The 14,685-nt window shown below is 45.4% G+C and overlaps 1 protein-coding gene across 1 annotated transcript in view; it reads right to left on the bottom strand.

Moving 5' to 3' along the window:
• The window catches only part of cc2d1b (coiled-coil and C2 domain containing 1B), a 153,682-nt gene extending 139,319 nt beyond the window's left edge, over nucleotides 1-14,363 (bottom strand). Inside the window, exons 1-2 of the mRNA XM_072510886.1 lie at nucleotides 14,062-14,363; nucleotides 2,690-2,828 (exon numbers count right to left, since the gene is read on the bottom strand). Of these exons, the coding sequence (XP_072366987.1) occupies nucleotides 2,690-2,828; nucleotides 14,062-14,124 (202 nt within the window). The 5' untranslated portion in view covers nucleotides 14,125-14,363. The remainder of the gene's footprint in view (nucleotides 1-2,689; nucleotides 2,829-14,061) is intronic.
• Between the last annotated feature and the right edge of the window lie 322 nt (nucleotides 14,364-14,685).

The raw sequence follows: 14,685 nt of genomic DNA, 5'->3' as shown, positions 1-14,685 counted from the left end.
GGAAACTGTCATCACTTCTTGTTCATGCAAGGACTGCGTTCTGGAGTCTTGCGTTGCTTCTATTGCGGAGACTGTCCACGTGCTCGCTGTTGAGTGTTCCATCGCCTTGTGTGTGGAGTGGGGGACCCTTCGCGGTGCGTGGACCACTCTGTGTGGCAGCAGTCCGCTCTCTGTGGGCTTGTACTGCTCTCTGTCTCTTGGTGTCAGGCTGCAGCATAATCCTGCACTCACGAGTTGGGATGTCATATATGCTGGGCTGAAGATTCCCCAATCCGAAGAACTCGTCGTCGGGGTCTTCAATGTGCAAACGTCTAGTTGCGGTTCGGATTTGGTACTGGGGTAGCCACCCAAGGTGAAATGTTTGTCTGAGTCGTTGTCTTCTAGGACCATATCATCACGTTTTGTCGGAGCTGGCATTGGGCTCGCGATGTCCAAAGAAGAATTCAAGGTCTGAGTCATAGTCTTCAAGGACTGTATAATTTCTTTGGGTGGTGTGAACTGCTTGTTGCAGGGTTCTGCGGAGGTTACTTTAAGCTACTGGTCGAAATTCAGGCATTGTGCTGTCGTTCCAGGTGAAAGAGTCGGGTTTTACGGCTTTATATTTTTTTCCCGTGTTTTGGGACATTTCCCCTTTAAATGGGCGCGGTCTGGAGCCTCGGACGTCACGACACGTGTGCATAGTGCGTAGGAAGCGCGCAGATCGCTGTTCCATTACTTGGGGCCTTGTTCTCAATTGCGCATGTGCGGCTTCTCGCGCATGCGCAAACGGGCCTTCCCGTTCTGTGTGCTCTTCGCGCAACTGCGCATGTGCAGCACCTTTTCCAAGATGGCTGCAATTCGAAACTGCCGTTCGTTGCTGCAAGCCGACCTCGCGGTGAGTTTTGGCGCCTCTTTTACCTTTTCTTCTTCTATGTTCCTTGCAGAATTCTTGGAATTTGTCCAGGACTGCCTGGAAATCGCTCTTGTTTTGCCCCTTTCGAGATCTACCTGGTAGCGTCCGACTTAGATCGCGTGGCGGATGCAGAAAAAATAAAGCTTCTACTTACCATAGCGGGTCCAGAAGCAGCTGAAATCTTCCAGACCTTCAAATAGGTCTGGAAGATTTCAGCTGCTTCTGGACCCGCGATGGTAAGTAGAAGCTTTATTTTTTCTGCCATCCGCCACGCCATCTAAGTCGGACGCTACCAGGTAGATCTCGAATCTCTGCCTGAACCAATGCCAGTTTTCACTGAGATTGCCTTGGTACCTGAGCGGTTGTGGAACCGGAATCCCGAACATCATCTTGCTTGGCTGTTGTTGCTGGTTGTCACTGTTCACTGAGTTGCAACTATATGGATTTAACAGTTCACTCCTGGAACCATGTTTTGTTATGCTCTTGTCGTAGCATAAGCTGCTTCCTTGATGTGCTGCTTCCTTGATGTGCACTCTGACAAAGGAAAGTTCAGACTTGGAGATAGCTTTAACACGTTTATTACTGTGAACAATTCTCCTACTTGGATTTGACGCTACTGTTAATCCTGCTATAGCTACTCAGACTAACTAGTCTGCTACAATCCACGTGGTGGGTGTGACGTTCAATCAACCCTGTGACTGTACTCACCAAGAGTCTCCACTGGAAAGAGACTGAGCATGTGTGATGTGTCCTTTTATATGGGTTGGTGTAATGCCCTCCTGTGGTAGTGTCACCTCTGTATATATTGTGACTGCCCTTTGGTCGTGTCCTATCTTAATGACCTATTGGCTGACTGTCTGTGTGTCATGTCTCTAGTGTTCCTTCTAGTGTCTAGCTAGGTGTAGTGTATGTACATTAACCCTTTGTGTACTTTCAGTGGTGTATATCACCACAGGGGGGAGGGTGGAGAGAGGGGGGAGGGGTGAAGAGAGAGGGGGGAGGGGTGAAGAGAGAGGGGGGAGGGGTGAAGAGAGAGGGGGGAGGGGAGAAGAGAGAAGTGGAGGGGAGAAGAGAGAGGGGGAGGGGAGAAGAGAGAGGGGGAGGGGAGAAGGGAGAGAGTTGGGGGGAAAGGGAGGGGGAGAGAGAGGGGCAACCAATCACAGATTGCGGTGCAAAGCAGCCACTTGAACTGACTTCCTCCGAAGACTCACTTGGCACCAAAGAGTCTGCTTTCGCCTCTCCAAAACCCAACATCACAATGTCCTGACAAGCGGGATGCTTCAGCTCGAATCTTTTGCTCAAAGGTACATTCCAAATATGGGCCCACAGACCAAAAATAATAAAGAAAATGGGAAGTTAGGAAATAACAGGAAGGATTCTTCGAAAAGATTGCTGTGGCATTTAAGATAGTGGCAATTCAGCAGAATACCATTTCCTTTAACAAGTTAATTAACCAGAGTTTAAGAAGTTTTTCCAGAAGCATTTCCTTTTGCTTTCAAATCTACAGCAAAATGCATGCCTTAAAAATGTGAAATTGAGGCCTCAGAAAGATGTCAGTTGTAGTTTTTTTCCCAATGAAAATATTACATATTAGGGCAATTCTCAAGTCTATGCCATGACAAAAGCATATCTTTGAATAGTGCCTATATATTAAATGGGCTTTGCTTTCCAACAGTAATTCCATTATTTAGGCCAAATATTTAATATACAGAAATGTTAAAATGAAAGGATCTCGGAAGTAATAGCAGCTTTTAATTACAACCAAGGCTAAACCAGAAAAACAGAGATTATACTAACTTTTTTCTTTAGGCTTTGGTTTAGTGGCAGGCGTCTTTCCTGTTATTTCAGCCAATTCTGCTTCCAGATCCCCATCATCGCCATCCTCTTCTGTATTCATCATCATATCTTCACCTGAAAAGTCTACAAACAGGCCAAGCTGCAGCAGAGAATAAAAACACCAGTGTCACAAGATTCTCATGCAATTTTCTATTAACTAAAATATGCAGTGAGGTTATTTAATTATACATAAAACAGGCCTCTCGTAGTAAATTTCCATTTACATCGAAAATTGTATATTCTCATCCAGTTAATGGTAAGCATCAACAACTATGTAAGATGACCCAGATTTTATGTCAGTACGATTTAGTTTGAAAATGTAAGGCTTTTACAACACATTCTACAATAGCTATCATAGTCAAGTCACCTAAAAATAATAATAATCTTTATTATTGTCACAAGTAGGCTTACATTAACACTGCAATGAAGTTACTGTGAAAATCCCCTAGTCGCCACATTCCGGCGCCTGTTCGGGTACACAGAGGGAGAATTCAGGAATGTCCAATTCACCTAACAAGCACGTCTTTCGGGACACTTGGGAGGAAACCGGAGCACCCGGAGGAAACCCACGAAGACACGGGAGAACGTGCATACTCCGCACAGACAGGAAACATGTTGTGACAGTATTTGTGAGAAACTAACCTACACTACCAGTACACTATTGGAACACTGTCCCTGACTAGTCTAGAACTGAGCCTAATGGAATAAGGAATTTGTTCAGTTTAAGATAAAGGATCCATCTTGAAATATTCCATCTCCTTATGTTTCAGGCAATGTGTGCAAGTGTTTGTATACACCAAGTAAAGGGACCCTGTATAGTGTTTTCTAGGAGGCAAGATAGAAGTCCTGTCAGCACGAGAACTGATAGCATAGCACTGCCCCAGGGCAGAAGCAGAATTCCTGTTGACATGGACCCTGGATAGTGCAGTTTCTTGCTGAGACAGAAACATAATTCTTATCGGCGAGAGGGTTAAGATGGTTTTCTACTTCTTCTGGACTGGTCACTTCACAAGTTGTAAAGTCTGCTATCATTAACAGTTTTGTTATTTTGTACTTTCAGTTAATTAATAAGTGTATTGTTTTATTTTAGTGTATTGTTGTTTTATTTTATCTTTTATTCAATAAACTTTGGCATTATTTGCTAATTCAGTGTCTGACTCTTTGCCTAATGATTATACCTGTTGACTTAAAATAGTTTTAAGATGTTAATTTGGGATCCAGTTATTAGGCTGCATGCAACTAAATTAAATCAAGTCTAAATTTATCAAAACACCCTCTTTTTAAACATACAACTAATTCCTACATTTAGAACTCACACACATTTGCATACGAGTACACATCTTACAGCATCCTGGAGCATCAGTGCACCATGTTGCCTATTATTACATTACATAGTCACAGAACAGAAGCGGGTCATTCAGCCCACCATGCCCATGACAGTGTCGTACATGGAGCACACCAGAATGACAGGGAGTGGGATAGCTTGATCTTGGTTTCGGACAAAGCTCGGCACAACATTGAGGGCCGAAGGGCCTGTTCTGTGCTGTACTGTTCTATGTTCATCCCTCTTCATCTAATTCCATCAATATATGCTTCTATTCCTTTCTCCTACATGTGTTTATATAGCTCCCCCATAAATGGATTCAAGCTATTTGCTTGAACTACTTATCAAACAATTCTGGATAAAAAATATTTACCGAATGCCCGATTGGATTTATTGGTGATTATATCAGATGTTCTCCAAGTAAACACAATATGGGCAGAAATTTGCATCAGGGTTAAGTGAAGGTTTATTTTTACCTGTTGAATTTTAAAGAGAGTGGCCATGTAAGATCCTAAAGAAAGTGCTGAGACAGAACTGTGAAGAGGTGAAGTGAGCAGCCTCCAGCCACCACAGAGAAGTATCACCATTAACACCTCCTTTGTCTTATGTCTATGACATCATTATCAATCTATCCTTAGCTCCGACCTATTCCTGACCTTCCATTCTGCCCCACTCCCTCTCCAAATATGTAACGCATTTCATTTCTATTCTCTTCAGTTCTCTAGAAGGGTCATATGGACTTGAAATATTAACTGTTTCTCTCTCTACAGACATTGCCAGGCCTGAATTTATCCAGCATTTTCTATTTTTATTCCAGAGAAGTGTTTGTTCCAGAAAGAAGGGTTTTGTTTAATAACCTTGGATTGCCATAGTCGAAGCAGTGTGCGAGAGGGGCAGTGTGGCCTTATGACATATCTTCCCTATAGCAACAGTAGCTTGTGCCTTGTGGTAATATTACTGGAATTTGTTTGATAGATTAAGTTTCAATAAAAGGGGGCGGCACGGTGGTTAGCACTGCTGCCACACAACGACGAGGACCCGGGTTTGATCCCGGCCCCGGGTCACTGTCCGTGTGGAGTTTGCACGTTCTCTCCATGTATGTGTGGGTCTCACCCCCACATCGCAAAGATGTGCAGGGTAGGTGGATTGGCCACAATAAATTGCCCCCTAATTGGAAAAAAAGAATTGGGTACTCTAAATTTTTTAATTAAAAAAAAAAAAATGTTTCTATAAAAGGGCAAGTTAACCAAGTAAGAATCTGTTGGGAAACTGTTCTACAAGACTAATTTTAACTGTGTAAATTTAATCTTGTGCGCTTAAGTTTTCTTTTGTTAATAAAACACAAACGTGAAAAGCTTTAGTCCCCAGCACTGACATCCTCATCAAGATGAGTACAACTCACATACAAATATTCACTTGACATGTGAATATCAACCAGCTGACAATCTTCAATTTCCCTAGTCAGTCTTAATTTACTATTTCAAAAATGTTGGAATTTGAGATTCCCGACTTCATTCAGCACATGCATCTTCTCATAGTAAAATACGATTAGCACGGTAATTACCACCTGCCAGATCATAGCATCATCAATGCTGACATGGTGCTTTCATTTAAAACTTGTTTGTAATGTTTTCATGGCCTGTTTTGGTTTAAGAGAGCTTGATTTCCCTTTCTAATTTTCTACTCCTGGAAATGATGGTTTGTACTATTTACAGGGAATTACTCTGGAACCTTGGATTATCTCATACATAGGCCTGAAGTGCAAATGTTAATATGTGACTTGACTATAAAATATTTCATAGCTGAAATCTCTTGTGACCTGATCTTTTGTGAACCTTCCAGCATGATTATCTAACTAGAGATAATTTACCTGGCAAGTTTTCTCTTCCATGGCCTAGAGTTCAGTATTCAGGACACTATTCTGGTGGGGATCAATTTAATTTGCAATTCAGGGATCAAACCTGGATTCATCCTAGTCTATAATATTCCATACTGCACCAGTAGTTTGGGGCCTGGACAGAATTTACCCATTTAGCTATCAGGCAAGTAATACATAAATGAACTTCCAGACAATGCATAATACACAACTACAACTGAGAAAAATAATTTTTGAACAGCTGGAATTATCAGCCACCTCATCAAATTTAGAAGACAAAATTGTTATTGTAAGTGGTCTAGAAATATTATCCACACTAATGTGCCACCCAACATACCAGAATACAATCCAAAGTGAAAACAAGTGAAAAAAGGGCAAAATAAAAACCAATATTAGCAGAATTACACAGATTTAATTTTTAAAGTTGCATTGCCCAGGAACTCAGTTATATATTGCCTTTTGCCACTGAGCAAAGATTCAAATTAGTGACAGACAAATGGGATAAATGTCTCCTGTCTGCAGTCTATACTGGCCCTGTGTGAAGTTATTTTTTCCAGTATCAAGCTAGTTCCTAAATAACTACCCATACAACGGATTGGCAAACTCACCCCATTGATAAATTTTTAAAAGGGTAAAGATAGCTGGTATGGGACATGAAAGTGCCACGTGGTGCAGTCAGGGTAGCTACTCTGCTGGGGCTGGGAATAAAACATGTGGCTCAGGCAGTCGAGAGAGCTGTACTTAAGGGGAGGCAGTAGCATAGTGGTATTGCCGCTGGACTAGTAATCCAGAGACCCAGGGTAATAATGATCTAGGGACCCTGGTTTGAATCACACCAGGGCAGGTGATGGATTTTAAACTCAATAAAATATCTGGAATTAAAAATCTAACGATGACCATGAATCAATTGTCGTCAAAATCAATCTGGTTCACTAATGTCCTTTAGGGAAAGAAATCTGCCATCCTTATTTGGCCTACATGTGACTCCAGACCCACAGCAATGTGGTTGATTCTTAAATGCCCTCTGAAATGGCCTAGCAAGCTACTCAGTTGTATTCAACCTCTACGAAAACACAAAAAAGGAATGAAACTAGACGGACCACCCGGCATCAAACCAGGCACCGGAAACGACAAAGCCAACCCTGTCAACCATGCAAAGTCCTCCTTTTGAACATCTGGGGGCTTGTGCCAAAGTTGGGAAAGCCGTCTCACAGACTACTAAAGCAACAGCCTGACATAGTCATACTCACAGAATCATACCTTACAGATGCCACTATCACCATTCCTGGGTATGTCCTGTCTCGCTGGACAGACCCAGCAGAGGTGGCGGCACAATGTATAGTCATGAGGGAGTTGCCCGTCCTCAACATCGACTCTGGACCCCATAAAGTCTCATGGCTTCAGGTTAAACATGGGCAGGGAAACATCCTTCTGATTACCATGTACCGGCCACCATCAGCTGAGGAATCAGTAGTCCTCCATGTTGAACACCACTTGGATGAAGCACTGTGAGTGGCAAGGGCACAGAATACGGTCTGGGGGTGAGGGGGTGGCAGGACTTAAATGTCCATTATCAGGAGGGCTCAGTAGTACCACCACAGACCGAGCTGGCCGACTCCTAAAGGACATAGCTGCTAGACTGGGACTGCATCATGTGGTGAGGGAACCAACAAGAGGGAAAATCATACTTGACCTCATCCTCATCAATCTGCCTGCTGCAGATACATATGTCCATGACAGTATCGGCAGAAGTGACCACTGCACAGTCCTTGTGGAGACAAAGTCCCATCTTCACATTTGAGGATACCTTCCATCGTATTGTGTAGCACTATCACTGTGCTAAATGGGACAGACTTCGAACAGATCTAGCAACTCAAGACTGGATATCCATGAGGCACTGCAGGCCATCAGTAGCAGTAGAATAGTACTCACCAAAATCTGCAACCTCATGGCCCGGCAGATCCTCCACTCTACCATTACCACCAAGCCAGGGGACCAACCCTGGTTCAATGAATAGTGCAGGAGAGCATGCCAGGAGCAACATCACACAAATCGAAAATGAGGAGTCAACCTGGTGAAGCTACAACGCAAGACTTGTGTGCCAATGAACATAAGCAGCAATTAGATTTCAACTCTGCAGTCCTGCCACATCCAGCTGTGAATGGTGGTGGACAATTGAACAACTCACTGGCGGAGGAGGCTCCACAAAAATACCCATCCTCAATGATAGAGGAGCCTAGCACATATGTGCAAAAGAGAAGGCAGAGGCATTCGCAACAATCTTCAGCCAGAAGTGCCGAGTGGGTGATCCATCTCAGTCTCCTCTGGAGGTCCCCAGCATTACAGATGTCAGTCTTCAGCCAATACGATTCACTCCACGTGATATCAAGAATTGGCTAAAGGCACTAGATACTGCAACGGCTATGGGCCTTGACAATATTCCGGCAAAAGTACTGAAGGCATGTGCTCCAGATTTTGCCGCACCCTTAGCCAAGCTGTTCTAGTACAGCTACAACACTAGCATCAACCCGGCAATGTGGAAAATTGCCCAGGTGTGTCCTGTACACAAGAAACAGTACAAATCCAACCCAGCCAATTACCGCCCTAGCAGTCTACTCTCCATCAAAGTGATAGGAGTCATCAACAGTGCTATCTAGCAGCACTTACTCAGTGCTCGTGGAACCTCAGTTTGGGTTCCGCCAGGGTCACTCAGCCCCTGACCTCATTACAGCAATGGTTCATGGACAAAGGAGCTGAATGCTAGAGGTGAGGCGAGAGTGACTGCCCTTGACATCAAGGCAGCATTTTACCAGATATGGCATCTAGCAGCCTGATAGAAATCAGATTTTGTGGTTAGCTGTAGGCAAGATAGATAAAAGGTTTAATGAAGAAATCCTGGTTGGAAAAATCCTTTAATCCTTAAGAGTATTTAACTAAATCAAATTTTATGAACCAGGAGAGTGAGGAAACAAGCTGACTAGCTGTGAACTGATCCACAAGACCATAAGGCATAGGAGTGGAAGTAAGGCCATTCGGCCCATCGAGTCCACTCCACCATTCAATCATGGCTGATTTTAACTCCATTTACCCGCTCTCTCTCCATAGCCCTTAATTCCTCGAGAAATCAAGAATTTATCAACTTCTGTCTTAAAGACACTCAACGTCCCGGCCTCCACCGCCCTCTGTGGCAATGAATTCCACAGACCCACCACTCTCTGGCTGAAGAAATTTCTCCTCATCTCTGTTCTAAAGTGACTCCCTTTTATTCTAAGGCTGTGCCCCCGGGTCCTAGTCTCCCCTGCTAATGGAAACAACTTCCCTACATCCACCCTATCTAAGCCATTCATTATCTTGTAAGTTTCTATTAGATCTCCCCTCAACCTCCTAAACTCCAATGAATATAATCCCAGGATCCTCAGACGTTCATCGTATGTTAGACCTACCATTCCTGGGATCATCCGTGTGAATCTCCGCTGGACCCGCTCCAGTGCCAGTATGTCCTTCCTGAGGTGAGGGGCCCAAAATTGCTCACAGTATTCTAAATGGGGCCTAACTATTGCTTTATAAAGCTTCAGAAGTACATCCCTGCTTTTATATTCCAAGCCTCTTGAGATGAATGACAACATTGCATTTGCTTTCTTAATTACGGACTCAACCTGCAGGTTTACCTTTAGAGAATCCTGGACTAGGACTCCCAAGTCCCTTTGCACTTCAGCATTATGAATTTTGTCACCGTTTAGAAAATAGTCCATGCCTCTATTCTTTTTTCCAAAGTGCAAGACCTCGCACTTGCCCACGTTGAATTTCATCAGCCATTTCTTGGACCACTCTCCTAAACGGTCTAAATCTTTCTGCAGCCTCCCCACCTCCTCCATACTACCTGCCCCTCCACCTATCTTTGTATCATCGGCAAACTTAGCCAGAATGCCCCCAGTTCCGTCATCTAGATCGTTAATATATAAAGAGAACAGCTGTGGCCCCAACACTGAACCCTGCGGGACACCACTCGTCACCGGTTGCCATTCCGAAAAAGAACCTTTTATCCCAACTCTCTGCCTTCTGCCTGACAGCCAATTGTCAATCCATGTTAGTACCTTGCCTCGAATACCATGGGCCCTTATTTTACTCAGATAAGACGCACCATTCTCACATTTTGCAAGTTGTTTGAGGACTGCTAGCGAGTGCAAGGCCAAATAGCAGAAAAGACCCTTTGTGTTATGGAAAACTGGGCTGACATCCTGGTTCCGTTTCGATGGTAACCACTGGTCAGCCCATAGTGATCATTTCCTGTGAGAAACGTGTTTTGCTCAGACCATCATGGAAAATTACCGCAAATCGTTTATCTCTTAAATTTGACAGACATACACTTTGGTCGATTTAAGTGAATTATAAATTAGTCAAAGCCAATCACAGCTGTCAAGAGGGTGAAGCTTTAAAGATATAATCTCCTTAAAAGTTCAGTTGTCGGGATGAGAAAACACCCTTTTTCTACTCCGGAATCATTCTTATCTAATCTCTGAAACCTATTCTCTTGCTTGCTTTGCAAATCACCAGTTTTCTTTTGTTTAAGTCACTCAGTCGTTTTTAAGAGTGTGTATTTGATTTGAAGAATTACCGAGTTATATTTTAGAACTCAACCACTGTATTTGCTAAAGATAATCGATCTGACTAGCTTGTTGCCGGGCTAGTTGGAACTTCCTAAATACTGTATTGAAAAATAACCTTTATCAATAAACACTAAAGCTGATGAATAAAGTTTCAAATAACTTTACCAAGAAGCGCAGTCTGGAATCTCTGTTATAAGAACATAAGAACTAGGAGCAGGAGTAGGCCATCTGGCCCCTCGAGCCTGCTCCACCATTCAATGAGATCATGGCTGATCTTTTGTGGACTCAGCTCCACTTTTCGGCCCGAACACCATAACCCTTAATCCCTTTATTCTTCAAAAAACTATCTATCTTTATCTTAAAAACATTTAATGAAGGAGCCTCTACTGCTTCACTGGGCAAGGAATTCCATAGATTCACAACCCTTTGGGTGAAGAAGTTCCTCCTAAACTCAGTCCTAAATCTACTTCCCCTTATTTTGAGGCTATGCCCCCTGGTTCTGCTTTCACCCGCCAGTGGAAACAACCTGCCCGCATCTATCCTATCTATTCCCTTCATAATCTTGTATGTTTCTATAAGATCCCCCCTCATCCTTCTAAATTCCAACGAGTACAGTCCCAGTCTATTCAACCTCTCCTCGTAATCCAATCCTCTCAGATCTGGGATTAACCTAGGTGAATCTCCTGTGCACACCCTCCAGTGCCAGTACGTCCCTTCTCAAGTAAGGAGACCAAAACTGAACACAATACTCCAGGTGTGGCCTCACTAACACCTTCTACAATTGCAGCAGAACCTCCCTAGTCTTAAACTCCATCCCTCTAGCAATGAAGGACAAAATTCCATTTGCCTTCTTAATCACATTATTTGGGAACTAAGAAGGGATAACGCATATCCAGGGTTCTGAATAGACACAGAGATCCATCAGTGCCCTAGCTAATCTGGAGTCATTGGGAATCAGTAGGGGAACTTTCCGCTGGTTGGAGTCATACCTGGCACAAAGGAAGATGGTTTGGTGGTTGGAGGTCAACCAACTCAGCTCCAGCACATCACTGCAGGAGTTCCTCAAGGTAGTGTCCCAGGCCCAACCATCTTCAGCTGCTTCATCAGTGACCTCCCTGTCATCACAAGGTCAGAAGTGGGAATGTTTGCAGATGACTGCACAATGTTCAGTACCATTTGCGACTCCTCAGATAATGAAGCAGTGCATGTCCAAATGCAGCGAAACCTGGGCAAGATCCAGGGTTGGGCTGACAAGTGCCAAGTTACATTTGCACCACACAAGTGCCAGGCAATGACCATCTCCTACAAGAGAGGATCTAACCACTGCCCCTTGACATTCAATGGCATTACCATCACTGAATACCCCACAATCAACATCCTGGGGGGGTTACCATTGATCAGAAACTGAACTGGACTAGCCGCATTAATACTGTGGCTACCAGGGCAAGTCAAAGGCTAGGAATCCTACGACGAGTAATTCACCTCCTGACCCCCCAAAGCCTGCTCAACATCTACAAGTCACAAGTCAGGAATGTAATGGAATACTCTCCACTTGTCTGGATAAGTGCAGCTCCAACAACACAAGGAGCTTGACACCATCCAGGACAAAGCAGCCCACTTCATTGCTCCCCCTTCCACATTCAAACCCTCCACCACCAGCGAACAGCGGCAGCCGTGTGTACTATCTACAAGATGAACTGCAGCAACGCACCAAGGTTCCTTGGACAGCACCTTCCAAACCCACGACCACTACCATCCAGAAGGACAAGAGCAGCAGATACCTGGGAACCCACTCTCTCGAGGTTCCCCTCCAATTCACTCACTAGCCCGACTTACAAACATATTGTCGCTCCTTCACTGTTGCTGGGGTAACATCCTGGAACTCCCTCCCTAACAGCAGTGGATATACCTACACCTCAAGGGCTACAGCAGTTCAAGAAGGCACTTTCTGAAGGGCAGCTAGGGATGGGTAATAAATGCTGGCCTAACCAGCGACACTCACATTCCATAAATTAATTTTTTAAGCTCTGCATCCAGCTGCACCTGGGAGTGCTTGCTACTGACTAAAACGTGAAAAGCGGACAGGTGCAGGAGGTGCTTGGGAAGCCCGGTGAACCACACACACATGTTCTGGTCGTGTCCGGCACTGGATGAGTACTGGAGGGGAGTGGCAAAGGTGATTTCAAAGGTGGTGAAGGTCCGGGTCAAGCCAGGCTGGGGGTTAGCTATATTTGGGGTAGCGGAAGAGCCGGGAGTGCAGGAGGCGAAAGAGGCCGATATTCTGGCCTTTGCGTCCCTGATAGCCCGGCGAAGGATCCTACTTATGTGGAAGGAAGCGAAACCCCCCGGCGTGGAGGCCTGGATAAACGATATGGCAGGGTTCATAAAGCTGGAACGAATGAAATTTGCGCTGAGAGGATCGGCTCAGGGGTTCTCCAGGCGGGTGGCAACCGTTCCTTGACTATCTCGCGGAACGTTAAGGGAAAATAGATCGACAGCAGCAGCAGCCCGGGGGGGGGGGGGGGGGGGGGGGGGAGCACTATTTAAAAATGTGAAAAGCTTTAGTCCCCAGCACTGACATTCCTCACCTAGATGAGTATGAGTCACATGACATGTGCCATCATTCCTTCATTTAACCAGCTGAAAATCTTTAACTTCTCTAGCTTGTGGGAGTACCAACATCACCAGGACTGCAGTAATTCAATGCAGCCCAGAACACGGTTTCCAGGCTGAATGGAGATAGGCAAGAAATGCAGCTCTGCAGGGTCACTCACAACCTGCGAACCAATGTACACGACAGGCAAAAAGTGCTAGATATCGTAGTTGGACGTTCTTGGTATTGCTCTGCTGAGTTATAATAATCTTAACTGTCACAAGTAGGCTTACATTAACACTGCAATGAAGGTACTGTGAAAAGCCCCTCGTCGCCACATTCCAGCACCTGTTCAGGTGCACGGAGGGAGAATTCAGAATGTCCAATTCACCCAACAGCACATCTTTCGGGACCTGTGGGAAGAAACCGGAACACCCGGAGGAAGCCAACGCAGACACAGGGAGAAAGTGCAGACTCCGCACAGACCATGACCCAAGCCGGGAATCGAACCTGGGACCCTGCCGCTGTGAAGCAATAGTGCTACCCACTGTGCTACCGTGCCCCCCAATGTTTAACAACATTCCCACTGTAGCGGCAACACCATATATCACACACACACACACTAGCTTGCAGTAACACCAATTTGTACAATCGTTCCTATTTAAAACAGAAGGTGCAAGCATACCAAATCGCCATGGAAACAAACGCCCACTAAAATCTATGGTATATGTGCAATCATATGACCCCCCTGGGATTGGTACAACATGTTATGCAACTTGTAACTGCGTGAATTTGATAAACAAACTGCAGCAAAGCCAATAACACTGTGAAACTCATTTCGCCAAACACTGTCCCCTCCTTACCTCCAACCAGACAAACCTCAGAGAAATAAATCCAGAGGGTTGTCTGCTTCCTTCAGTCCACTGGACTCACCTGTTTGGCTTTCGCTGCCCCCTGGCCTTTGCGCGGCGGCTTCTTTTTCTTTGCAGCAAACATGTTGCATCCGACAGGCGCTAAGTTTCACTCTTCACCCCGAGGGCCCAGAAACTATTTTAAAAAACGGACACGGGATGTCTTTCTTTTTAAATACAAACTTCCTCCAACTGAAGATTGTGCCAGGAGCAATTAGGCTGACTGAATGGAAGACTCGTTCCTCCAGAGAGAGAGAGAGATAAACAGCCGCCGCCTGTCATCCGGCACTCGGCCCGTCTCCTGGGCGCCGGCTGCTGCTGCGCAGACTCAGTACACCCACTGTTGCTCCTTTCAGGTCCGCTTCGCCTCACCACCTCCTCCCCTCCCTCCCGTCACCTCGCCACCTCCTCCCCTCCCTCCCGTCACCTCGCCACCTCCTCCCCTCCCTCCTGTCACCTCGCCACCTCCTCCCCTCCCTCCTGTCACCTCGCCACCTCCTCCCCTCCCTCCTGTCACCTCGCCACCTCCTCCCCTCCCTCCTGTCACCTCGCCACCTCCTCCCCTCCCTCCTGTCACCTCGCCACCTCCTCCCCTCCCTCCTGTCACCTCGCCACCTCCTCCCCTCCCTCCAGTCACCTCGCCACC

The sequence above is a fragment of the Scyliorhinus torazame genome, chromosome 7, assembly GCF_047496885.1.
Source record: "Scyliorhinus torazame isolate Kashiwa2021f chromosome 7, sScyTor2.1, whole genome shotgun sequence".
NCBI lineage: Eukaryota > Metazoa > Chordata > Chondrichthyes > Carcharhiniformes > Scyliorhinidae > Scyliorhinus > Scyliorhinus torazame.
This window is presented reverse-complemented; position numbering and strand designations above follow the sequence as displayed.